Raw genomic sequence first — 27816 nt, forward strand, 5'->3', positions numbered from 1 at the left:
TCTGAGAAGTCAAATTTTTTATTTCTTTAACGCTCCAAGTATGAAACCATCGACGATGGTGAAACAAGGTTTGATAAGACTAAAAAGTACGGATAGTTTCTGTTTTTCTGTACAAAACAACATAAAATAGGGTACTATATTACAAACAGAATTTAAATAATATTTTAATGATATGGTAATTACAAAAGCTTTTGAAACTGTTTCAGAAAAGGTCTTGGGAAGTCTAGAAAGGTTTTTTATCAGCCAAAACCCCAATATATGTAGGATTCAAATAAGCTGAAATGTTCAACTGCGGCCGGGGGGGCAGTGTACCAGAAGGTGGCATGTATCCTGGGGTGGGTGGGTGTTTGAGAAAAAAATTTGTCATGTACTGCCTGTGTACTATAATTGGGGTGTTGGGTCCAAAATCGATTTTGATTTTTACTACCTGTGTACCAAAATAGGGGTGTTGGGTCCAAGAGGAACTAATATTTTTGATCTTCTGGGAACTTGGAATAAAAGGTGCAATGTCCAGCAGTACACCCCTCTTTTTAAATCTACCTAATGACTGCTTGGCAGTACCGTTCATACTATCTATTAAATGTATGTATCTTTCATCAAACCATTTCTATATCAATGGACCTAATTAGCAGTATTTTCTTTCCCCCAAAATGATGAACCCTTTCTCTATTGGTGATTTTCCCCAGCTTGATAAAAAATCAACTAGAAATGCATTCTATGTCCGATCAAGTTCTCACATTTTTCCCAATGAAAAACGTATATCTTTCTATAAGGCCCCAAAAATGCAAGAACCACAAATGATAATGCGGTATTATAAAAGTCAGAATAAATCCATTATAGCTCTGCAGTTGTAGTATGTCGGTTTTCCTCCATAAAAAGTTCATCGTATTTGGGCGGAGGATTATCTTTTCTGTATCTATCATCTTCTGAATAAGGCGGTGGTTCCAGGAAGCCATCGACTCCATTTTGATTAGTTGATGAAGAGGGTTGGTTATCTAAATCGTTGTTTGCCGTGTCTTGAATAACGTCTTGTGTACTTGACGTACGTTGTAATGTATGAAAGTGGCGTAAACACCTGTAGGTAATTAAATGAAAATTAACTAATTTCATCTTTTACATGGGGGATTTAAAAGAAACTCTCACCCCATGATTTTTAAGGACATGGCTCGGCAAGAAGTATGGTCTACCCTTTCTTTACCATTCATGTATTTTGGATAGGGACCAAGTTGTGATGTGGAAATACCATCGATGGGAAATACCATGAAAGAACTAGTATTATTGTGAGTCGAGTATTTTCCTGTAGTATTTTCCTTATAAGAATTATCTATTTAGACTTTTAGACCTCTGACTCTTTTACTTTGCCGGCAAAGACATGTTGGTGATTTTACAACACTTTTTTGTACGAATGTCCAAAGATTTTGAAGCTTACGGATGTTCTTAACGTGTAGTTTAACTTTCCATTTGCCTATGGCTTAGATTAGGGGTAGAAACCAATCAAGTATTCGGACGGCTGAGAAGTAAGTGTGAGTCGATAGATATGAGTTTGGCATAAATTTATGGCTAATCCTCGAATATTAAGTTTTGGGGAAAATTTTTCCCGATAAATACAATATTAGTATAAATAAGTGAAGATCGCCTAAAACCATAACTGCAGGGAGGGAGCGAGGTAAAAATATTTCATCCTGTCAGCTTTCAGTTAGAGCGTCGACTTGAACAGGGAGATGCGATGGCCATTATGAACATGACGTCACGTAACTATTAGCAAAGTAGACTCAGTTGGCGGAGGGCGGCCACCCAGCCATTCGAATACTGTATGTGACGCTTATCAAATAAAAGTTAAACCGCGATTTAACCTGTGTTAAATCCAAAATCCGTGAGGTAACATGTATCGATCTTACGATCTACAGAAGAAAGCCAAAAGATGATTACGTTTGATAGACAGACAAATAATTTTGGCAATTTATTTAATAGTCTGCCATCGGTATTTCTCTTTACACTAAAGACACTTTTCCTGTTGTCTGAAGAAAGACCGTCAAAGTTACAATTGTAATTACACGTCTTTTTTTTTTTAAGAAACACACTTTTAAGAAACATGAGGCTCAGAATGCCTAAAAACTAAGAAACATCTAAGAAACATGCTGAGGCTGAGAATGAGAAAATAACATTTTTTAATTTGGTTTTTTATAAGAACCTTCCAATCAAGGCTAATTATGTCAAAAAGTTTAGAAACATGTAAGAAACATTTAAGGCTCAAAAGGCCGATTTCTTAAGACACATTGAGGCTGCTTGGTAAAACTAGTTTCTTTAAAAAAAAAAAACGTGTAATCTGACCAATATTGCCAAAAATTACGTTGTTTTGGAAGACTTTTTGTACGTCCCAGGTGTAAGATATCGTCCGAGTGTAAGGCGAGACCAATTTGATTAGTTGTTTTACAAGCACGACCGACCCTTAAATTCCAAAAATCGAAATAAAAATAAAATTTATTTTCATTGCTTTACAGACTCCCAAATTTACAAAATTTTGGTAGTTTTTCCAAGGTTTTAAGAGTCTTATTTTTCATTTTATCCATCAATTCGAGCTTTTGCATTTTTGTCTACCTTTCAAGGAGATTTTATAGGTGAAATTCTACTTTTATTTTTATTTTTTCACCGGCCGACCGACCTTTTTTTGAGTAGCATGGCCCATAAAACAATAAATTAAATTGGCCTCGCCTAAAGCCAGAAAATTGATACAATTTCACTTCTACTCTCTACCGGAGTTTCAATCTACAGTAATGAATTCGGAAATTTCCGTAAATATCAGGTCTGTTTCCAGGCAACGGGTCTTCTCGATGCGATAGTATTCGCTTATTAAAGAATGCTGATTTACCTTTAAGGAAAGAAATTTTCCCGGAATTCACAGCTGAAAATTCGGAAGTCTCGTGGAATTTAATGTCGCTGTTGAGAGAATTTTTGTTTTCAATATGACCTCATTTATACCCTATTTTACCAATTTTAGTGGTGATTTTTTTAAATCTTAAGAATATTCGTGTTTCGCGGATTTGGCATAAAGCAAAAAAATTCTTCTGATAAATTTCATACCTTGGCTTCGCTCTGAACAATACGATACTGATGAAGACTGTGACAAGGAGGACGCCAAATAAAATCAAAATCATAATCCTTGCTTTTAATGAACTTTCTGATGAAAAGCTATTATCCTTCTCATTTGTTTTTTCATCATCTTCCACGGGTTCAGGATTCTTATCGTCTATTATAGTTAAGTCTTTGTTGATCTCAGCGTCTATAATACGTTTGTAGTTTATATCTATAATGTCTGTTTTTATGGTAACGCCGTATCGCTGTAACAATGTTTTTCGTAAGATTTCTGTGGATAAGAGACGAGCAATGTCGATTGGGTCTACGGCCCCGATAGGCCGACCACCGATATATTTGATGAAATAAAGTTTTGTATGAATGTTATCTGCTATTAGAGTTGTTGTCGCCATGTCCCATACACCAGGGTATGTGAAGAAATTAAATCTGAAAATTGAAAAATTATTTCATTGAGTAGGTGAGTTTATTAAGAAATTTTGAAATCTTTGAAATGGGTCAGGAATAAAGCAAGCAAGAATGATATCTGCTAAAATGAGAAAAAAGCTCTAAATCTCAGGCTTTATAGAAAAAGATTTTTCAATTTGAGTCATACGGAAATACAGGAGACAAAAAATAGAATCTGGATTGGTCGGCACAGCGTCGATATATGATTTCGACCTGTGCTTTTCACGGTACTTCACTTACATTTTTATAACTAAAACCTTTACATCCTGTTATTTCTTATTAAAGTTTTTGTGTTGGAAGAAATATACATACCTAGAAAGTTTTGGAACATTTTTAAAATATAAAACATTGCATCCAATTTTCGGACACCACTGATTAACAAATTGCAAGAGCGTCCTGGAATATCCCTAGATGAAGATTAAGTAATCAAGTAACTGTCATTTGCGAATGTATAGTGTCGTAATATCTTCGATATCTGGAGTTGGGATACAATTCTTTTAGGCCTTCCCTTATAGACTTTCTTGCCTTACTTTACTATTCTAACAGCTAAACATGGTTATGATGTAACCTACCATAAAGAATTTCATGTTGTGCTATTTTAAATTCTAACTTCCATAAATCCCTGACACCGATGACATAAACCCCAGAATAGTCCCCTTCTATCAATGACAGTTCCGTCAGCGCTCACTGACATTTGGTTGACCATAAGCTTGCTTAGTGTCGACCACCTGTTGTTGTTGGTTCTGTCCAAATTCCATCCCCGTTCCTACACCCCTTACTTGCCTCCCCTTTTGTTAGGCCTCAGCTATTTTCTTTGTGTGTATTGTTATTAATACTTATTATGAATTGTATGTAGGAGTGATATAAGATTTTAGAAATATAGGAAAATTATTCAGAGAGTGTAAAAAGTTTAATTAAGAAGCATCGTAAATTTTACACGAAGCAAAGATATAACGATGTAAGTGTATTTTTAAAATTGTTTTAAGAGAAGCCCAAAATATAGGGTAAAGTTTCATTCTTGTAAAATCAAGAAATTGTGTTCTGTTTATTGTTTCTCTCTGTGAGCCTCCTCATGACTTAGTCTACATTAAAATAAGGACAACTACCATAGGTTAAAGTAACTGAAATTCTTATTCTATTATATCAACTGATGAAACTACTTCTGAGCTAATATAAGATGAAGGGCAGGCTCTTTCTTTGAGTCTCAAGGGAACAATTCTTGCTTTCTGTTCGTTGCTCAGTTGATAAAACGCTAACGAAAGTTCCAACTTCGTGTAAAATTTACGATGCTTCTTAATTAAACTTTTTACACTCTCTGAATAATTTTCCTATATTTTTAAAATCTTATATCACTCCTACATACAATTCATAATAAGTATTAATAACAATACACACAAAGAAAATAGCTGAGGCCTAACAAAAGGGGAGGCAAGTAAGGGGTGTAGGAACGGGGATGGAATTTGGACAGAACCAACAACAACAGGTGGTCGACACTGAGCAAGCTTATGGTCAACCAAATGTCAGTGAGCGCTGACGGAACTGTCATTGATAGAAGGGGACTATTCTGGGGTTTATGTCATCGGTGTCAGGGATTTATGGAAGTTAGAATTTAAAATAGCACAACATGAAATTCTTTATGGTAGGTTACATCATAACCATGTTTAGCTGTTAGAATAGTAAAGTAAGGCAAGAAAGTCTATAAGGGAAGGCCTAAAAGAATTGTATCCCAACTCCAGATATCGAAGATATTACGACAATAGGTTAATAGACGATATCGGCTTTCCATGAAAACTCCTATTTGACCCCCGAGAATTCCCCACAATGCTTTGTGCGGAAAAAATTTCACCGTGAACTTTTTTCTGCGCAAAGCATTGTGGGCAATTTTCGGAGGTCAAATCTGTGATTTCACGTTAAGCCGATATCGTCTATTGTTTTGGGCTAAACTTTAATTTCCTTCAGAGGAACTGATAGTCGGACAGGGGCGTGCGGCTGGAGTTTGGAAAATGGACCTTATAAATTTTTAAGAAGAATTTTCTGGGACAGATGAAATTCTGACTATGAAAGATCGTCCCTAACAGGGCAAAATTTGAATGCTGCCAGATATAAAATCTTTTTGAGAAGTGGTAAGAATCTTGTTAGATAGAATTTTTTGAAATTCAGTGATTATTAGCAATTTGAGCCAAAGAGTGACCAATGTCTCGCCAGTGATAAAAGATAAATCCACTAAGAAAATTTTAACATTTAACATTCATCCATTGGTACGGATAAGAATTTTAAGATGGAAATGTATTTGAAGTGTATGACCAACCTGTAATTTGGTGTGATCTTGTATACCACTAATGTGCACACTCACTGATATAGTTTCTAAGAAATAAGAGGTAAACATACGAGGTAAAGAGTGATGAGAAAAATATAACAAATACAGGTTTTTCTATAAGAATACTCCAAATTTTAGTAACCTTCAGATTTTCTTAACTTTTTAAGGATTAACCCTAAAAATATTCTTAACAAATGTTCTTATATTCACCATTTTGGGAGTATTTTTCTACAATCTTTTAAAGCCCGTAAAGCTTTAAAATGTTCTTAATTTGTTCTTAATATTTTGGCTATTAAGCGTTATATGTTCTTAACGAATTTTTTTTAATTAAAAACGTGTACGTGTACATGATTGAGCAACGTACCTTCTTCCAGGCGACAATCACGGCATTGTATATATTTATCATCGCCAATGCAATATCTGTGACCCTTCAAACTTGGCTTGTATGAAAATGCAACATCGCATTTTAGCGTGCTCGAACAAACTTCCTCTATACATCGAGCTGAGATAGAAAATAAAATAATTTTTGGATTGAATGCAAAAAAGACTATGTTTTATGCCTCTACATTCCTGTCCAATCTCTTCTCTCTAGATATGAACGATCTATCCAGGATATGTGACCCGCGTGTTTTTCAAACACAACTTCTAAGTGCGGGGCAAAATTAAGGCTTCACTTTTCTTGATCGAGAAAGGTTGAAGGTTCCTCTCTAGCTCCTTCGGGGCTTCAAACTTAATGGGATCAGATGGACCAACGAGACATACACATTGCTTTTTGTTTTGATTTTTTAGAAGATTGCACAATCCAAAAAATTTTGGAAGAAAGATATTAACGTTACCAACAATATTTCCATGCAGGCACCCATTACTGGCGGGTAGAAAATAACATTTCATACCTGTCCTGTACGCATCTGAAGTTTGCGGACCTGTAAGTAAATAAAGTTATTGAATTATTATTTTCGTGAAATCACTGAATTTCTCGAAATACCCTTTGGAGGCTACGGTACTAACAGAGGCTTGGAATTCCAGAGTTATTTTTTGTCCGAATTGTCTTCCGATTAATTTTTTGAAGTTTTTCTGAATCTCGCATCATAATTGGCATTATTCTCTAAAGGGTGGTTTCCACCAACTATCGCACTGTTCAATAGGGCTTTGCGATTGCAAGTGATACTTTTCTTAACTCACAAAACGATGTTCGATAGCCACTATCGCACAGTGCACAAAAGCTTTTATATTTAATGCTAATTTTCAAAGGAAGCCGCTAATTTCTATTTATTTCGAGCTCGCTTTATTTATTTCGAATTTAACATATTCTAAATCGATTTATTTTCCAGCCTTTTTTTCGAGTTATTCGAAAGGTTTTCATTGTTACATTACCTTTCAAAGAAAGGAGATAAAAAATAAATTGTTGGAAACAATGATAGATAGTTCCAGACCCCGGCTTGTCAGGGTTCCAAAAGGACGTAAATATCAGCATTATAAATTAGAGGGGGATTGGTACCGTGAAAAACACAGCTCAAAATCTATTTACGCTGTGTCGACGAATCGAGATTCTATTCATCGCGCAATCAGCGAAGACAAAAGTAACCATGACGACCATCCAAGATCTTGGATGAGCGCCATAGTCGATATTTTTATTCCCGTCGTTGAAAACACAACTTACGAAAAGTCATCAATGCTTTGTAAAAAGAGTCAGTGATAGAGAATCATAACATAAAGTCTGTCTATTATTTCGATTCAATTAAAGTGACATTTCCATAATTAAAAGTTTAGTAATTACTGTTATACATTTGGGGATCATGTAAAAGATTTCTTTCGAAATAAACTCATTTCAACTACACTTGGTGGTTTCTGGGGAATTCGTAAATAGTAAACTGCATACTGATATAGTCTGCTAGACATTAATATGGTAATATTTGCTCTTCATCTTTGATTTTTTCTACAGTGATTAGATTGACACATGCGCGATAAAATTTCTATTATTTGTCTTCAAAGGTTACTATTTTCTTTGAAAACTTAACCTCTGATACTCAGGGTAGGGGATTGGTAAACAGTCAAAAAAGATATTCATCCGGTATTTTACTTAGGGCGTGTGAGACCAACACTGAAATAACGAAACGTTTTTATTAAATGAACATAAAATTTAAAAACTTGGCTTGCCTAACACCGAAACAATAGCATTTGTTTTCGAACACCGAAACACGTACATAGTCAGAGCTAATGCCGACAGACCCACATTTCCGCGCGCCTACAGTTATAATGGCTTTACGTGAAAGAATACATCAGTTACGTCATAGATTTAATTTTTCGATGTCTAATTTTTAAATGCGACGTATCAAATTCAAAGGGGCAATAGCAAGGGCCGTTTTACGGGTCAGCAAGTTTAGCGAGGTTGTATAATTCAATCGAGGGGTTGAGGCTAGTAGAATAGATTGCAGTAATAAACGTTGAATTTTTTATATTAAAATACTAAAGTTTTCTGCTAATTTTCTTATTTTGGCAAAGAAAACGTGTCTTTACAGTGTGTCCGAAAAAAGCCTGGAATCGAATTCTATTTTTATCATTATTTAAGCAAATTTCTATGAATAGAACACTGTATATGCTTTTCAAGCATCAATAATCACCCGATTGAGCTGTAATAACCTGATCAACAAATGAAGCTTTAACACACGACTCATCTGCATCGAATTATATTTTTATGAGATCAATAAAATGTAATTATCTTGGTTTCTAAACAGCTAAAAGTGCAAGCTTTAATTTGTCACTTATATAGCACTAATCACGTTGTAACACCCCTCCCTATGCTCAAAATTTCGCCATCATTAACAGTGACCCTCTTTGAACAATAAGTGATACAAGCTTCTGTAGAAGTTCTGTAGAACAGTTAAGTATCAATCAACAGAAGCCGAGTATTTATGAAGGCTGTAGAAATCACAGAAACTCAAAATTTTATTGGCTGTCTTTAGCAACCGAAATTCTTTGCATGAAATTTAAAACAATTCAAGAAAATTCAGCGTGTCATAAATACCCTAGTCTCAATGAGAAACGTCTGATTTGATATTTGGTGAAATCGTTAAATAGATTGGATTTCCAGGCTACTTTAGACCTAATATACCTTATTAGCGGAAAAGTCGCTGGACAAAAGTGACGAAAAAGTCGCTTAGTGAGCGAAGAATGCATTACCTTTGACGGTGTTAGCAAGAATTATGCAACTTAGAACTGAATGACCCTATTGATTAGTTCATTTGCCGCTTATAACAAAAAAAACGAAGTTCGTGAAATTACGCATAAACTTAGTCATCTTGCCAGAATACACGATATTGCTCAGCGTGGTCAATTAAACCAGTAAATTGTGTACTTTCTAGCAAATTAGTTTTGTTTTCATTAAACTTAATTGTAGAAAATTTGCAAGATAACTATGGCAGAAATAAGGAAGTGAGTAGTACCATTATGCTTATAATATTAGGATGCCAAATTGTGTTAGTTTATTGAAATTTTAGCTCGAACGGAAGCTGCCAACGTCTTTTCAACTCTAAAAACTAAACTCTAATTTGTCTAAAGTATTTGCCTTCATAACGAAAAATATTACTTTTTATGATGTACTTTTCGGTGATTTTAAGCTTGCTTTAAATCTTAACTTTCCTCTATTTGATGATGCTGTAAAAAATATGACAAAATTTGGAAATTTGAAATTTCAAGTAAGATTGTAATGAAATCAAAAGTCATGTTTTCGAAAATAATTAAAGTTAGAAAATGACAATTATTTTTGATTGAATTTATCTCCTACATATTTTGTTCGAAGGGTTACGACCGTTAAAACGGTCATTTTGTTGGCTTCTGCAAATACCGCATGATCCAACCTTAACCCTTGAATACTAAAAAAGTTTTTGTAGTTGGAAAGATATATTCAAACGTGGCAAATCAAACAATCCTTCTCATAAATTTAAAAGAAAAATTTTATAAAAAGTGAAGAAGTGATCAAGTAGTTAAGATATTTGGAAAGTGGTTTAAAAGGCATCGCATTCTGTAAAAGTAGGGTCGATTTAGCTCTTTTTCGGTCCGTTTTAAACCAATTGTAGACAGGAGACCCGTCCTGTATACATCAGTTTATAAAAATACAGGACGGGTCTCCTGTCTACAATTGGTTTAAAACGGACCGAAAAAGAGCTAAATCGACCCTAGAAATCTCTGCCTAAAAAAATTTACAGTTGGGGATTCAAATTTAGCGCTGTCCTCACTTACAAGAATCAAAACAACTTAAGAAAGATGCGTTTTTCTAAGAAAGTTTGACCAGTGAAATAATAACAGAATTTGTTTGGCTGTGTTTTAAAGATACTACTTACTAACATTTACACCGACATTGAGTCAGGAGCATTTTAACGACACTCGATTCAATTTTTTTTTCTTACCTTGAATTTGTAACAGCAGAAGAACTTGAAGAAAACTTGTGAATAAAAATTGAGTTGACATCTTTGACAGCACAAAATTCCGTTTTCGGTAAATACCCCAATATCACTCAATGCAAAAAAAAATTAAAATTTGAACATCAAAATTTCAGTATAAACAGTTGAAACAGTTATCCAAAAAAATGTGGAGTAATACAGTATTAAACGCAGACAGCGATTCTTCTTTCGACTTCTGGCTGGTGAAAACAAATATAATAAAGTAATTCTGTTTCGTTTTAATCCATTTCCTCTTATATAATGCAAAAGACTCATTATGTTAATTAATTTAATGCCAATAATAACATACAGTCTATTAGCTAATTGAATGCTGGCCAATAGAATGTCTCTCTTTTCTGTTACAATGAAACAAAATACACGCTTTTTTTATAAGAACAATGATATGTATTATAATATTGAGGCTGTGATTTAGCTACATGTTTTTTATAAGAACAAACTATATAAGTGCATAAATGTTAAGAACAAGTTAAGAACATTTTGAGGCTTTGTAGACTCAAAAACACCTTATTTCTTAACATTCTTAAGAAAATAGTCAAAAATACTCACAAAATGGTCAAAATAACAACATGTTAAGAACATTTTTAGGTCTAAAACTCAAAAAGTTGAGAACATCCGAAGGCTTCAAAAATTTAGGATGTTCTTATAAAAAAACGTGTATGCTTTGAGAATAAATTAAGAATAATTCTTGATGGCTGTAAGGGGTGTACAGGGGTTACCAGGACTGACTGATTAATTTTGAGTCACCGTCTGTGAATCCTCTAAAAATTCTTATTTTGTCACTGCACGATGGTAAGTAAGTAAGTCTGCGACCGCAGTCAGAGGCGACCCGAAGGCTCCTCTTTCGATAGCTATCTACCCGAAGGCAGGGGAGGGCGCCACTCTTTCTCCCTGGATTGCTCCACTTAGCCTCGATCCTTCCCTTAATTGCTGAGCATCAAGCAGAGAGGCATCAAGTACCATTTTGAGAATCTTTGGCATGACCCGGCTGGGGGTTGAACCCACAACCTTGCGCACCGTAGCTGGATGCTCTATCACTGCACTACGATGGTAGGTTGATAAACACCATTTTTTATCAAGCACCGACACAAAAAAGGGTAATACCGACAAAGCGTGCGCCACCCCAAGATTTAGAATTGGACATATGGTCAGGAGATAGTAAGGGGATTAAGTGTATTGGCAATAACCAAAGTCAAGATCATTCCAGTTTGACTCTTATACTTTAGTTCTTATAAAGAAAGCGTTTATCCAAATCTATTGTCTATTGTGCGCTATCTTGAGCAATAAAACGCTCATAAAAAGCAAAGTCATCTAACTACTCAAAGAGCCGGAACTTGTCAGTCATACCGGAAATTTGATGATACAAAAATGAGTACAGTATAAAGCTTTATTAGCTTGTAAAAAGATATTCTAATTATAGCCCTTTGAATATGACATGATTTGTCTCCATTTTGCAATTGCTTTATAACAGGTCGTCAAAAATTCTCTATCTGAAAAATTAACTTTAAACTAAAAAGAGACTAGAGACACATAGCATATTTCCTAAGACGTGTAATGGACGTGTAAACACAGACTTGGGGCGCTTTTAAGCTGAGTTCTTGGTTTGAACCCTTGGGTTTTTAGGTTTGGAGTTTCCATTGGAGTTTTCATTTCCTTCGATGTTTCTTAGCTGTTCAATGACCATAGATTGAAATTATGTTCTTCCTTATTAAAGTGTTTGCACGCTGCAATGGTGTCCTCTTTTGAATGAAGTGCATTGCTTCTGTGGTTGTTTAAACGGACGTTGAAGGGTGTTTCAGTTTTACCGACGTATTGGATCTTGCAGATTTGGCATTCTATAGGTAGATGACGTATTTGCTTTTACAGTTGACATTGTGAAATATCTTGAACTAGCGTTTTGTTTGTTGTGATACGAACGTGGAGGTTGTAGTTACTTAACGAAAAGATTTCTGGAGTTGAAAAAAATTCTTTTTTATCAAATTTTTGGGGTTTTTGAGACATGGGCGACATTTGCCTTCTCTCGGTGTATGGGATTTTCTAAAAACTTTGTTATTGTATTGTTGTTTGACCTATTAGGTCACGAAGGTTTTGGTTTCTTCTATAAACGATCTTGGGTTGTTCGTTAAAAGTATCTGCTAGTTCGTCATTTATTTTTTGTATGTCCCAGTAGTGTTTATTGATTGCATCAATGTTGGGTAGGTTTTTGTTGAAGGTGGTTATAAAGAGTGTTTGGTTGTTGTCTCGATTGGATTTGTTTTTGTATTTAAGAAAATCAGATCTGTCTATACTTGATGCTTTGGTGTACACATATCCCGTGAGATGTTGTTGTCGGTAACCTTATTTAAGAAAAGCGCCATGCATTTCTCTAGTAGCTTTTTGATAGTCGTCATACATCTTAGCGGATTCTTTTGAGTCTTAGGGTTTGACCGAAAAGTATGTTCTTCTTTAAATGGTTATTCGGGCGGTAGGATTGGCTATGGAGATAAGCTGATCTGTTTGTTGGTTTTTCGTATAATCTTGTGTGATTAGTTTAGATCTGCTGGTGGTAACGATGGTGTCTAGCCCTTTAACTGCCGATGTCGGGATTTTCGATTTCTTTGCCGATGTCGGGATTTGCCGACATGGGCACTTTCCATTTCTTTTCCGATGTCGGGATTTGCCGACATGGGCACTTTCCATTTCTTTTCCGATGTCGGGATTTGCCGACATGGGCACTTTCCATTCCTTTGCCGCAAAATTTAACACTTCTACAAAGATTTTGTATTAGATGGTTTGAAATGAAAAAAGATAATAGTTAAAAGCTTTTCTATGTTGAAAAATAACTATTCAACAATGTTCAACTCAAAATTATAGTCCTTGGCTGATACTTCATATATTATTCAGAAAATGAAGTGAACTAATTTTGGCGGGCAGCAAATATCCTAAAAAAATTTAATTTTGCGGGAACTTATTTTGGCGAATAGTGATCTGTTCTATTTTGCCTTATTTTGAGCAATTTTGATGAATTTCAGGGGTTATTTAGGCAAGGAAACAAAAAATTTAATTTTGGCGGGAACTAATTTTGGCGAATTTTGTCTAAATTCGCCAAATCCGCCAAAATAAGTTCCCGCCAAAATAAGTTCCCTTAAGGTATTCGTCGCTCTCGTCGCAAATTTGTCTGTTTATACGAAATTCGATTCCATCATCCTTTGGAACTAATTTTGGCGAATTTCGTCTAAATTCACCAAATCCGCCAAAATTAGTTCCCGCCAAAATAAGTTTCATTAAGGTATTCAGCTCTCGTCGCAAATTTGTCTGTTTATACGAAATTCGATTCCATGATCCTTTGTGTTAATTACTCTTGCACGTTAATTACACAATATAAAATAGCGCTATGCGTCTCTCACGTCATAACTATTTCTAGCCTAGAAATCTAAGCCAGTTTGATTCAGTCACCAGGATAAATCTGGTGGTAAGTTGTGACTGAATAACTAGTATTCCAAGGAAAACTTAAAATCCGTAAATGTAAAAAATCTTTAAAGCGCCGAAAACGCTATATTGCCATCAGCCGTGTGTCATAGCTATGTGAATACGGGCTTAGTTAACTAGGCTAAATGTTCTCTTCGTTTTTTCTTAATTTTCAAACTTTTAAGTAAAATTCTTCTAAACTAATTCAATCCACGTCTTTTCAACAAGATTTTACTTTCAATGATCTTTCTCATCAAGAGCAAAGGATCAAATGTACCGATGTACCGATTTTTAACTTCAAACATTTCTACTCTGTCTCCAAACAACTAAATTACATACCTACAACTTTTAGACTTGAGTCGTTTATAATAAGTGTTATATAGACTAATGCCTTAGCAAATCGAATGTTTGCTTCCATCATGCTTCCATAATTGCTAAAATTACGTAGCTTAATAAAACATGACAAACCTCCATAGAACCTTGGGCGCTTTTTTGCCAATTACAGTAAAGCACTATAATCTATTAAACTCCATTGATTGAAGATTAATTAAAAGATTAATCAACTGATAATGTGTGTAAGTAGGTAAGAAATGAAAGGAAAAAGTATAGTATTATCATTTTCTTATATAAAAACCAGTTTTTCTTAATTTTTCAAAATTTTCAGGCTTAAATGTTCTTAAACTGTTAGCTTAAAATGGGGAATTTCATACCCACTACTTTGTAACCCTGATCAGTTCCAAATCAAAACTTATTTTTTTAAGAGAAATAATCTGAAAACATTTTTTTTTGCTGAAAAAAAGTCAAGGGCAATAATTTGATTGTTATTGGAACAACATCCGGGTCAACGTGTATTTTTTTTACAGACCGGTCTACAAATTGCCAAATACTCATAGGAACGAATTTTTTCTGTTACTTGACTCTTATTTGACAAATCAGCCATCAGAAACAAATTCTAATCAAATAATACGAGTCAATCAGTCTATACATGATTTTGGTCAAGTTTATATTCTGGTCTGTAAAATACCAACCAGACAGGTGGCCGAACTAAAATTTTTCAATTCATCTTTGATTATGTAAATAACCACAGCCAAATTTGAAGGTCATAGCACTTGTCAATCTTGAGATTTTAAGGGGGCCCTCGAGCCTCCCCTCCCCCAGATGCTTCCCCAGTCAAAAATAAGAAGATGCTCGAAGGGTAAATACCTCTTTGATTAATGCTCCGCATAACCAAAGAGACGGATAAGTTGAGAAATCCAGGGAGAATAGTGGCTAAAGAAAAACGAAACTTCCGGGTCGCTCTCGACTGCGGTCGTAAACTTACTACTATGAATATATTTTCTCGTAATTATGTCATAAACTGTTCGTTATTGCTGACAGTCAGCGCAAGAGAATTTATATTACAGCTTGCATTTCAAAGAAAACCAAACATGCGATTTCACGGTTCAGTATGTGGCTTGGTTTTGATATCGGTTTTAATGGTTTTGAAAGTTTCTAAAGCTTGATGATGAGTTTGATAATTATGCGTGCCTATTTTGGTTTCCAAAGTTACTCTCGTATTCCTAATAAACGGAAAGGGGTTGAGAATTGTATCACTAAATACCCCCAAATTAATGTAATTATAGACTAAAAACTGACTATTTGAACATAATAAATGATTCTTTCCTTTGACAGCTGAAAAATGCCCTGGGTCGGAAAAAGAAACTATGCTAAGTGTTTTTGTCGAATCTGAAAGTGTTAGGGTTGAAGATTCTGTGGGAGATTTTTAAGAATAAGCAACTCTCTGTATTTTTGAACATTTACAAATGTGACATCGTTTGTTTGGGTGAAACATTTTTGAATTCTGTGATAAAAGATGACGATCCTAGACTGGCTATTGATAATTATGAGATCAAAAGATGCAACCATCCCTCTAATAATAAGAGATGTGGTGTTTGTATCTATTATCGAGATCATCTAGGTCTCGAGGTGAAACCACAACTCATTACATTAGACAAATGTCTTGTAGCTGAGATGAAAACCGGTACAAACTGGTTTTTTCTTACTCTTTGTTATCGCTCCCCCAGTCAGACTTCTGATGAGTTTGAGATTTTCTCTCGTAAATGGGAGGAGACCATTATAAACATTAATCATTTTTCTCTGGCTGCTACAATTTTTCTTGGGGATTTCAATGTCAAGAATTCTGACTGGTGGGGCGGTGACTTCACTTCAGGATCAGTGAGGTAGAGATATTCAAAATCTAGCTACCCAGTATGGTTTGCGTCAATTAATTGATGGACCTGCTACTCTCCTCCCTCAAAATTCTTCTTCTTGCATCGATCTAATTTTCAGCAGATCATTTGATTCTGGATACTGGTATCATAGATTTGTAAAAGCCCGAAGGGCTAGATATCGAGTCTAGGTAGGAAATCCATCCTAAGTCACGTGACATTACAATAGAATTTCAGCGTTTGACCAATCAGAAGCTCTGCGGGTTTTCGAAAACAATAGCATCAGCAATATTTTTTGTGATATTCACTTTTTTTGCTTGGAAGAGCTTAAAGCACTCCATCTAGCTTTTTATAAATCTACCGGGTGACCCACGAAAAAGTTCGGACGTTTCTCGGCGTCTTGAGGCCGAACAAATGTCCCAAAGTGCTTGGAGTTTTATTATTTAGAAAGTAGATATCCTAACTTAAAATCCGAGCCATTACTTTTTAAATTTGACGCACAAGTTCCCTAGTTATAAGCTTTTAAACTCAAAATTCACTTTTCGGAAAGTGTAAAAAACAGGTAAAAAAGGGGTATCAAATTAGGTATTTCTAGACGTTTTTGATATACAGTTTTTGAGAAAATTCCTTGAAAGTGCCAATTTTGATAAAAACTAGTCTTGTTTTAAACAAAAACTACTTTCAAAAGTGTTTTTAATAATTATTAATGTCATAAAACTCGTTAAATGAGTCAATTTATAAGGGATTTTCTAATTGATTGCATTAATTTAATACCTCTTTTTTACGTGTTTTTTACACTTTCCGAAAAGTGAATTTTGAGTTTAAAAGGTCATAAGTAGAGAACTAGTTGGTCAAATTTAAAAAGTGATAGCTCAAATTTTAAGTTAGGATATCTACTTTTTAAATACCAAAATCCCGAGCACTTTGGGACATTTGTTCGGCCTCAAGACGCCGGGAAAGGTCCGAACTTTTTCGTGGGTCACCCGGTATGACTGGTATCCTCCAATCTTCGCATCCTAAATGCCATCACCAGATAACCTTTTTATTTTTAAGTAAATTTTTTGAGGGTCTTGATGTCGACGGGAAGGTTTCTCTTATGACTGAAACTATAGTTAACGCCATGTCAAATTTCGTGCCAAATAAAGTCATAACCGTCAGGAACAAGGATGTGGTAAACGCTCCATGAACATCAGTCTAACTCTAGAAGGACAGAAGGGCAGTCAGGGATACTGAAAATTCTTATTTCTCTCGTTTAGCGACTAAACTTAGTTATCCAAATCTGGGAACAAAAAAATACTGGTCCATTTTAAATCAATTTCTTCATAAGAGGAAGTCACCAAGGATCCCCCTGTTCGAGACTCTATCAATAATCTCATTGCTGATGTTCCGACAAAAAAAAAAATATTTGATAAATTTTTTTCTAATCAGTGCTCTCTCGTAGACACTGATAGTTTTTTTTCCTACAACAAAGTTTTGCTACAAATATTGAAATAAACAATATCGCTCTTGATGAAACCGAAATGTTAGCCCTTATACGCGCACTTACATGTAGATGATTGAGATCTGTGATGAATCCTTGGTTAAACCTCGCTTATGAAAGTTTATCAACTTTCCCTATATTCTTGTGTTTTTCCATCGAATTGGAAAAAAGCAAATTTTGTCCCTGTTTATAAAAACAAAGGGGACAGGAGTGTGGTAAAAAACTACAGGTCAGTGTCTCTTCTACCTATTTTTGGTAAAATCTTTGAAAAAGGCATCTTTGACTCTGTCTACATCTATTTTGAAAATAACAATCTCTTCACTAATTCTCAGTCTGGTTTCCGCAAGGGCGACTCCTGTGCGTCTCAGCTTTTGTCCATAACGCACGACATCCTGGTAGGTTTTGATGCAAATCCGCCTCTAGATACTCGTGGAGTATTTCTTGATATTTCCAAAGCTTTTGACAGAGTTTGGCACGATGGACTGATTTTCAAACTCAAGTCATATGGTGTGTCCGGGCCCCTTCTCTCACTACTCCAAAATTTTCTCTCTGGCAGATTGCAGCGGGTGGTTCTTGATGGTCAAGTTTCCAAATGGACGGACGGAAGTCTTGGCTTATGTACCTCAAGGCTCTAATCTAGTACCCCTCTTCTTTCTGATAAATATTAGCGACCTCCCTGAAGGAATTATTTCCCTGGTCAAGCTATTGCTAATGACTCGTCAATATTCTCCCTTATCCTAGATCATATTCGCTGTTCAAACGAATTGAACAGTGACATGCAGAAGGTTAGTGAGAGGCTCATCAATGGACAATGATCTTCAACCCTGATCCTTCTAAACAGGCTGTTGAAGTGTAGGAGGATAAATCCACCTGATTCTCCAGAAATTTATTTTAACAACGCAGCCATTGCTCGATAAGATTATCCAAAATATCTTGGTCTCATACTTGATTAAGAGCTAACTTTTGATCGTCATCTTGATGAAAAAAATTAAGAAAGCCAATCATGGTCTTATTATCGTCAGCTTCGTGCGTTCCTACCTAGGGATTCACTAGTCACGATATTAAAAACACATACGTTAGGTCATGGAAATGTTGTATATGATCGTCCCGGTAATTCCTCCTTTTTCGAAAAACTAGAATCAGTTCAATATGATGCTTGTCTTGCGATAACTGGATGTTTCAGAGCAACATCAAGAGAAAAAATTTATCTTGAGCTAGGTCTTGAAGGCCTGGCGGACAGGTGATTAAATCGACTAATATAAGAAACTTCTCTTTCAAAAGAGAAAAACCAGCCTCTGGACATGGAAATCACCTTCCAACCAGTTATCACAAATTGAATATATTCTATGCCGAAAGTGCTGGAGAAATAGCATCCACGACTGCCAAGCCCACTCATCATCCGATCCCGTTGGATCCGATCATCGCATTGTCGTTAGCAAATACAAATTGAGCCTTCGCTCTACCAAAAAGAAACCTGTCAATAGACTCGACTGGAATATGCTAGAAAATCCCGCCATGTTGCCACAGTTGTTGAAAATGAAATTCAAACCAAATGGACTGAATGTATCACAAAAGATTATAAACACTTCTCGGAAATTGGTTGTATGAACCACCTACCAATCAAGAAAAAGATCAAGGACAGTGAACCCATAGCAATAACAAACGCACGCAGACAGGTCTTACAGTCCAATATTACAGACCTTCAGAGGAACCAGACCAATCTGAAAAACGTTTATGTCGGAGAAGAAGAAAGAAGGATAACTCATATACTCAACCAGGCAAACAAATCAGAATCTACTGATGGTTTAAGAAATGCTTGGAAACTCATCAAGGAGTTAAGCGGGAAGAAAAAGCTGCATCTGCCTATCCTGTATTATACCTGTGCCCAAAAAGGGTTATTTAACCAAAGGTGATGACTATTGAGGTATTAGTCTAACTCAAGTGCTGCCAAATTTTACAACAGACTAACATTAAACAGAATTCGCCCTGAGATTGATCAAAAGCTTCGTTTCAATCAAAATGGTTTTCGTCCGTCCTGATCGACATCATCACAAGTTCTTGCCCTTCGCCGCCTGGTATAAGAAGTCAAGAACCATAACGTTGAAGCTGTATTAACATTCATCGACTTCAAAAAGGTGTTTGATAGTGTTAACAGAAAGTCAATGTTCAAAATCCTCCTAGCCTATGGCATTCCAGATAAGCTTGTTAATGCAATCCAGATTATGTATACCAACAACAGATCCAATGTAATGGCATCTGAAGGAGAAACCGAATTCTTTGAGGCTGTAACTGGTGTGCTTCAAGGTGGTCCATTAGCACCTTTCAAAGTGATCCATTATCACCGTACATGTTTTTTTTATAAGCAAGTGTATGCCCCTTGGTCAGGCTCGTGTATGCTTAAGTTCTCAAAGCATCCAGGCATAGTTTATGCTTATTATATGCTTAAGAATCATGCATATGATTCACCCCGAGCCAAGTTTTTAATGAAATTTCAGAAATTTTGTAAAAATTTGTTCAGATTTTGGGAGCAGTGGAATGTAGCTAGCCGTGGAATGTCTCATTTTTTACTTGACCTCTACCAAACCTTTTTTAAACAGATAAAAATGACCACTTGAAAAATATTTTAGGCTGACATATATGCTCATGTTATGCTTAAGAATTCTGCAAATCTGAGCCTTCATATGCTTATAAGCGTTATGCATGTACCTCTTTATTATTGTGCTCGATTATGCTCTGAGGACAGCCATTACTTCTGAAGATGGATTCACTATTGAAAAACGCAGAAGTAGACAACATCACACCAAGAAATTAGCAGATCTTGACTTTGTAGACAATATATCTCTTCTAAATGAAACAGTTTGGTGAGTTTAATGCATTCGATTTTGCTGATTTTTTACAATAGGATGCAAAATGGTAATTTCCATAATGTAGCAAAGCCAGATTTTTGGAGAAATATTTCCGGTCGCCAGATCCAGAAACGTAACTAAACAAAATGATTTTTTGAGATTTCATTCTTAGTTTCTTCTGTGTTTTTGACCATGGATGCGTATGAGTGAGTACTGGATAAAAAAGTTTCAGAATTCTTTTCCGAAAAACAAACTTTTCTGGTCTGTAAAGTATTACGTATTACCTTGACATTTTTTCAATAACGTTTTTGATTTTTTCTTTACTGAATAAGGTTCTCTATGGCGATATTCAAAACTTTGCAGCGTTTTATTTCAAATAAAATTATTTATCAACCCGGAACTCCTTATCTTGCGGGACTTACTTTGCGTGAGCACTGGAAATGAAAACATTCGCGGGGATAAAATTTCGCAAATCAGCCTCTTTTTTATTTAATTTCGTTCACTTTCCTAAGGGTTTAAGACAAAAAAATTTAAATTTTATGTAAGGTTTCAGGGTTCCCAGCGGTCAGGGAAAACCTGGAAAACCTGGAAAAGGTAGCTTTTTTGGAAAAAGTCAGGGAAAACCTGGAAAAGTCAGGGAAAATTTAGAAAAAGTAGTGAAAGTCAGGGAAAAGTCAGGGAACTTTTTTTGGAATAGTCAGGGAAAGTCAGGGAATTCCAAAATCAGTCAACTCCAAATTACAAATGATAATTGAAATGATATTATCCTTTTCATCTTTCATTTTTGCAGGTATTTTATCAGCCAGTAAGTATTGGTGTATTGTAAGCTCTGTGATATTTATTTAGTCCACAGTTCTGACAGTTTTGTTTTAACTAACTACCTCAAGGACAAAAATCTCACCATCGGATTTGCTGCTAAAAGTGTATAAAAAAAACTCAAGAAAGATGACCTTGCTTCTAACAAACAACTTGCTGATTTTTACAACGAATGTATTCATTACGTCAAAACAACAATTCTTAAATTGTTTGCAAGAAGTCCCCTAAGCTCTGTTGTTGTGAGAAATACTGACTCACTCAATCCTAAGGTTATTGCCCAGACAGATATGACAGCTTTGAAAGAAAAAATGAAGCTGATTATTTCTCATCTCCAAACTTTAGAACTCTTGACATCGAAAAAAGGGGATGAGGCGCTTAAAGAGTACACCGAATTCATCGAAGAAATAAGAAGCTCCCATCTAAATGACCTATCTCTCTTTGACCGAACCAAAATGAGATTGGATCATTTCTATTTCAATGTTTTGGGAGCTGCAGTAGAAAAATGCAAATCATTTAGCTTTGTTTTGAAGGTTGTTCTGACACTCAGTCATGGTCAAGCTGCTGTTGAGAGGGGTTTTAGCGTAGGTAAAGCATCAATGAGAATTAACATTTCAGAGGAATCGATTGTTGCAAAGAAGATAGTTTGCTTTCTAACAAGATCGACATTTCCAACTATTCTTCACCATCTAAACTAGTGTTGTCTTGCAAATCAGCCCATACACGTTACAAACCAAGTTTACAGGAAAAGGCTGACAGTGAAGCAAAGGATGCCTTGAAAGAAAAAAGAGAACTTCTTCAAAGAGAGATTGATGAGCTTGTTGCAAAGGAATCTAAAATCAAAAAGACTTGCCAGTCACTCGACAGTGATTTCGTCAATTTAGTCAGTGAGGCAGAAAAACGCCCAAAATGGTCTCTTTGATTACTAAGGCTAATGCTTTAAAAAGAAGACAGAATGAACTCAATGAGGACCTTGATGACTTGCATACACAAATAGAAGCAAAACGCCAAAAACTTAAGTATATCTCAGAATATTTTTTGAGCGAACTTAAACGTACTATTATTCACTTTTTAAGTTAGAAATTCAACTGTTGGATTATATTTTTAGCTCATATAGCTGTATGATATGGTTTTAGTTTTGATATTGCAGGATATAGTTTTTTCGGCCTGTGTATAGGTAGAGCCTATAAGATAAAGTTTTTGAATCTAGCAAACCTAAAATGTTTTCCCATTCATCCTAGTTTTGAAATTTGCTACGTGATGATATAAATTGCACGTGTCTAATAATATTTATAATGAGTTGTGAATAAAATGAGTGACTAAATTAGGAGCTATTTTCTTGAAATGAATGTAAATTGACAAAAGTAATGTTTATTATCTTGGAATGAAGAAAGGATTATCAGCAATGATGCATATTGAAGAAAATCTTTTTAGAAAGAGGAAAGTTTTCATTCAAATGATAGCACGTTCATCTTTACATACGACGGTACCCCTTTTGTATCCTGGTTTTAGTGGGGTTTTAGTAGACTCGCTTTTTTAAAAAAATATGTATTGAAATTGTGTTAAGTTTTATTTTTTTATCTCAATATGGTGTTTTTCAAAATACTGTTAGGGCGAACGGTCAGGGAAATAGGCCCAATATTCTGCTCTGGTCAGGGAAAAAGGCACCTTGGTCAATCTAAAAGTCATGGAAAAAGGTCTTTTTTTTGGAAAAAGTCAGGGAAAAATAGTTCTCTTAAGTGCTGGGAACCCTGGGTTTATATTTCGCGAATTTCGCAAATTTCGCGAACCCAAAGATACAACAAATATTCACGAGCATTAATTCTCGCGTAAATTAATCAACTTTTTAAAATTTTTATTTTTTATTCAATTTTTGAGAGATTATTGATAACGATGACCACCTAAATGAATTTAGTTTGCCTGACAGAAAATCGAGGTTGACGCGGTTTCTGTTTTTTATAGGAATTCTCATTGGTTGCTATGGCAATCATTTCTGTCATGGAAAGAATGGTAAAATCATGTTTATTAAAACATGGATTATTAATCAGGAAAGTGATTTTCAGTGATTCAGTTTTGGTTAGATTTTCCAAATCATTTATTTAGACGTTTCCTTAAATCAGATCATGGGAAAATTCAATTCATTGAATAGCAAAACTAAGTGTGTTGCCATAAAGATGTCATAATAAGAATGAAACAGTTTATTAACAACCTAAGACAAGTTAAAAAATCACTTTTTTATATCTACATACTTTTTCTACACTTTCATAGTCACGTTAACACACAAATCAGACTTTTGAGAAGATTACTTACTTTCAAGGAAAATCTTTGAATGAATCTTTCAATTATGCTCTTATGGTCTATTGTTGTCCAATTTTTATTGTTTTACCCCGCACAAGGCGTTTATGGGGGTTTTAAATTTACTAAAACGCTAAAAAATCGCAAACTTAGCGGTTTCAAACATTTGTTTCAAAGTGATGTGCGTTCTGGAGGGAAATGCGCGATGTTGTGTTCTGGTGATAAAAAATGTCATTCGGTAAATTATCACCAGGAAAATACAGAATGCATGTTGAATTTTGAGGTGGTTGGGAATAATGTTGAAGAAAATTTGGAAGTTGAAGATGGTTGGGTTTATTATGAGAAAAGTGAAGTAAGTTTATGCCACTGTGATATCTGCTGCTAAGCTAGACTCAATTCTTTTATGCTTTGGATGCAGGCTATGCCACTAAAATGGAGTCCTTATACCCATAGTGAATCTTGTTTGATCGGTGATAAATTTAGACAGGAGACCCGTCCTGTATTTTTATAATCTGATGTATACAGGATGTTTACGACCTGTGAGACAGATTTCTGCCTCAAAAAATTTACAGTGGGAAATTCAAATTTAGCGCTGTCTTCACTTACTAAAATAAAAATCAAATTTCGGAACTTGTGCTTTCTCTAAGAAAGTGTGACCAGTAAAAGAATAACAAAATTTGATTGGTTATGTTTTCAACCGTTATTAGGATCTGGGAAATTCAAACTCTCAGCCCATACCATGCTATATATTTCGACATCAGTATATAGAATAAGAAATCATAGCATGGGTCTCCAGGCTACGATAAATTAGCCTCAAAACTTCACCTAATCGGTGACACAAGGGAAATCATCTTTGTTACATATACTTTTCAGTAGAGCAAAGACAAGGTGGGAGCAAAATTTGTGTAGGAGAGCAGAATTTTATGATAATTATAATGATTTTAGGATAATTACTGTGTCATAAAAATCTGCCCTTCTACAGAGATTTCACGCCCCCCCCCTTGTCTACGCCACTGCTTTCTTTCTTTAGGACACTGAACCAATTGTAGCCAAAACGAGCAGCAAGTTTGATTACACTGGTGTTGGTAAGTCTTATTTAATTTGATGTTGAAGTGAAGCTAAAATACTCAAAGTGAAGCGTAAAATCTTTGATTAACTGTTTTGCTGTTTTCGTGCGGGGGAGGGGTACCAGGTACCAGATGATTTGACCAGATATGTGTTAGCGTTCGAAAATCTTTCAAATAATTTGAAAATCTACTCATTCTTTAAAGGTTTTGTTTTTAAGTAAGAGTGATATCATTTGTTTACTCATCAATTTTAATTCACAAGCTTTTGCACATTGAATTGACACGGATGTGGAGCAAGATTAGTCAAAAAGAGGAAAAGAAAAACATTTTTTTGCTTGTATCAAAATAGTATAACAATAGGCAGACACTGTCCTGATATGAAATATATGTGTCTGATATGAAACGGGAGCACTTATGTAAAGATAAAAGGTTTGCGCTCAACATTGGTGGGTATATATTAGGGTATATATTAGTTTATAAACATCCTGTCGTACAAGAAGGTAACCAGCCGGCACACAACGTTATTTCAACGTCCATATAACGTTAGAAGAACGTTAAAACAACGTTGTGTGCCAGCTGGGTAAGAAATGTCTTTTCTCTACAGCGTTCAGGGCAAAGAAGAACAATTTGGTACACATCATTCCATTCATTGGCAAAGAATTCACATTCGAATTCAACTTCACTTACTTCACTACTGACAGCTCTGTAGAATACTCGTGCGCTTTATTGTGTACAACGTTTTCTGCTTGGACGGAAAGATATCCTGCTATTTGGATCATGCCAGGCGGATTAGTTCAATTTGAAGTGTCTTATGATGTTGAGCAAACTAAGCCAACTAAAACACTTATTGCAAAAAATAAGGTACGCGAACCAAACCAAAAATACAACATGCTGGTTTCATCAACTTACGATTCTACCTCTGGAAAATACAAGTTCATTTTTAAAGTGGATGGAGTCATAGAGACCTCTACCACAGTCAGTGACGTGCCAGAATTTCAGAATCTAAAATGCTATGTCGGCGACCCTGGCCATACACCATCGTATGCCGTCATCGAAGACTTCAAATTCAAACCGGAAGGTCAATAAATATTTTCAAACCCTATTGGGACGTTTTTGATAAAAGTATATCACAATTGTGCTTAAATTCTGCGTCGCTTATCGGGTTTGTTGGTGCATTCTTTTATCTATTTACTCTATTTAACCCTATTCGTACTGGGGGATGGCTTCTTCTGTTTAGCGGGGAAACAAATGCTTATAGCTCCTAACATGATAGATCTTTTGGCATGAATTTCTATTTTATTTAGCTTCAAAATAAAAAAAAATTGACACGCCTTGTCAGCATATTGTCATTTCTGAATGAAAGGTGTATGTTGTAAAAATTGACATATTTTCAGTATAAATTTATTTTTCAAATCACATACACGCTTTTTTTATAAGAATATCTTCTATAAGAATATCAGGGTGAAAATTGGCCAAATCGTAAGAATACCCTAAAAATACCCTCTAGGTTGAATTTCAAAAAATTTGATAAGAATACAGTCATTTTGTATTTGGCTAACAGAAAAAACTGCATTTGTTAGAGATAGAATGAAGCTTTAAGGAAGAAATGTAATTTTAACCCAAATATTCACTCAAAGTCCAAAGTTTTCAAATTGATTATTTCTCATGCTTGTTAAAAGTCAAGTCTAAAAAAGTAAGAATACTTTAAGAATATTTCACCCTCAACTTTGGCACTTTCTTAAGAACATTTGACCCTCATCCAAAGTATACTATTCTTATAAAAAAATGCGTGTATACTGTTCAAACCGTAATTTATTGAATATTTAGGATAAAATAAACTTCGAACTTTTTTCTAAAGCCTTTGTTTCGTCCTTTGAGAGAACAGAGGAAAGACTATCTTATATACTCTAATCTAACAAAAATGTCGTTTGCTGACGGAATATCAATAGTCGCGTCTTCTTTAAGAAATATCTGCTTTTCCTTTTTCAGAGGAATGTATATGCTAAATTTTGACTTTGGGTCATCTTTTTGTTGAGGATATACTCCACTTTTTGCTACTTCACATGCGTACGCGTGCGCAGAGAGTCAGACTATCGGGCTTTTATGTCGATTCCAGATGAGATGGAGTTTTTATAACATACTTTAATAATTGGCCATTTGAAGTAATAAAAATGACGCGTTCTTCAGAAAAAGTAACAAAATTATTTTATTACTGGTTAGCGACCAACCAAATCAAATAAGAGCTTGTAAAAACTCCATCTCGTCCCGTCGATTCAGCAGAATATGTATAAACATAAATATGCAAAATAAGAGGAACTTACTGTTGCCGATGTTATATCAGATTAGATGAAAAAGTTTCCTTTGACTTTAGGCAATGAAACAAAAGTGAAAAATAGACACACCTCAGCAATCGACATTTTTGTCGATTTTCGGCTAATTAGACTATATAAAATAGTCTAATTACCCTATGATAGGCTAATTTGTTGGTGTTCTTGACTGTTGTATCGTGTTTTGAATGTTGAATACGTGCTTATTATGAATATAATGAATGATGTAGTTTAACATATAGATTTTTGTGTCATTTTTATCGTGTTTTGAAAATATATTTAAATGAAGACTTTCACAATTATCATAATTTTCTTTTTTCCCGAAAAAATGTTCGCATGTTAATGTACCACTCGCAATTATCTTTTCAACTAGAAAAAATGCAATCTAACTCCAACTCAATCAAAATTTATTGGTCCAGCGCGCAGCAGAATGGACCTTTGAAAAGATTTTGTCTTTGTCGGGACCTGTGCGCGCAATAAATTAACAAGTCCAGGCTAAACCAACCGCCGATCTAGAATTTTTGTCCGGCCGACCCGCGCGATGTTTGACCTATGTTTTGGATTGAATTGGTAGTAGAGTCAAATTTCTCGGTTCGATTAAAGGGTTGTTTCAGGTAGGGCCAGGGCTAGGGTTTGGGATGGGAGTTAACCCCTGGTTAGGGTTTTAGCTCCCGGGTAGAGTTTGGAGTAAATACTATGTTTATAAGGAACTTTGAACTCCTTAATGCAGTTGTGACTCGATGGCCGAGTGGTTAAGGCGCTGACGTTCTAATAATAGGTGCTTTGTATATAGTAGGTTCGAATCCCATCTGCGGCAAATGTTTCGAAATTTCGGGAAATGCATCAAAAACTTTCAATACTTACTCTTAGGTGCCAAATAAACGGGGGGGAGGTTCGAAATAAACGGGGGGGGGGGGGATTGGAAAAATTTTCAAATCAAATAAACGGGGGGACCTAATTACTGGGGGGGTTGGAAAATGGACTTTTAAAAACCCTAAAAAGGAAAAGGGTCAAAATGGACTA

At 35.2% G+C, this 27816-nt stretch overlaps 2 protein-coding genes across 3 annotated transcripts; one reads left to right on the forward strand and one right to left on the reverse strand.

Moving 5' to 3' along the window:
* Positions 1 to 670: 670 nt before the first annotated feature.
* On the reverse strand, positions 671 to 10408 carry LOC136814850 (uncharacterized). Its single transcript, XM_067071278.1, has 7 exons — positions 10261 to 10408; positions 6748 to 6777; positions 6219 to 6356; positions 5846 to 5901; positions 3850 to 3944; positions 3082 to 3519; positions 671 to 1075 (listed from the first exon to the last, which is right to left on the reverse strand). Exons 1-7 carry the CDS (start codon positions 10319 to 10321, stop codon positions 835 to 837), a joined length of 1059 nt encoding a protein of 352 aa, XP_066927379.1. The 5' UTR covers positions 10322 to 10408; the 3' UTR covers positions 671 to 834.
* Positions 6679 to 26643, forward strand: LOC136814852 (uncharacterized). Of its 2 annotated transcripts, none has more exons than XR_010847651.1 (3): positions 6679 to 6779; positions 24430 to 24484; positions 25071 to 26643. XR_010847651.1 is itself a non-coding variant. In XM_067071279.1 (3 exons), exons 1-3 carry the CDS (start codon positions 23434 to 23436, stop codon positions 25550 to 25552), a joined length of 855 nt encoding a protein of 284 aa, XP_066927380.1. In that variant the 5' UTR covers positions 23368 to 23433; the 3' UTR covers positions 25553 to 26643. The 2 variants fall into 2 exon arrangements, 1 of the variants encoding a protein (XP_066927380.1); XM_067071279.1 differs by lacking the exon at positions 6679 to 6779 and adding an exon at positions 23368 to 23751.
* Positions 26644 to 27816: the final 1173 nt, after the last annotated feature.

This window comes from Clytia hemisphaerica, unplaced genomic scaffold, assembly GCF_902728285.1.
Source record: "Clytia hemisphaerica strain Z4C2 unplaced genomic scaffold, Clytia hemisphaerica genome assembly, whole genome shotgun sequence".
Lineage (NCBI taxonomy): Eukaryota > Metazoa > Cnidaria > Hydrozoa > Leptothecata > Clytiidae > Clytia > Clytia hemisphaerica.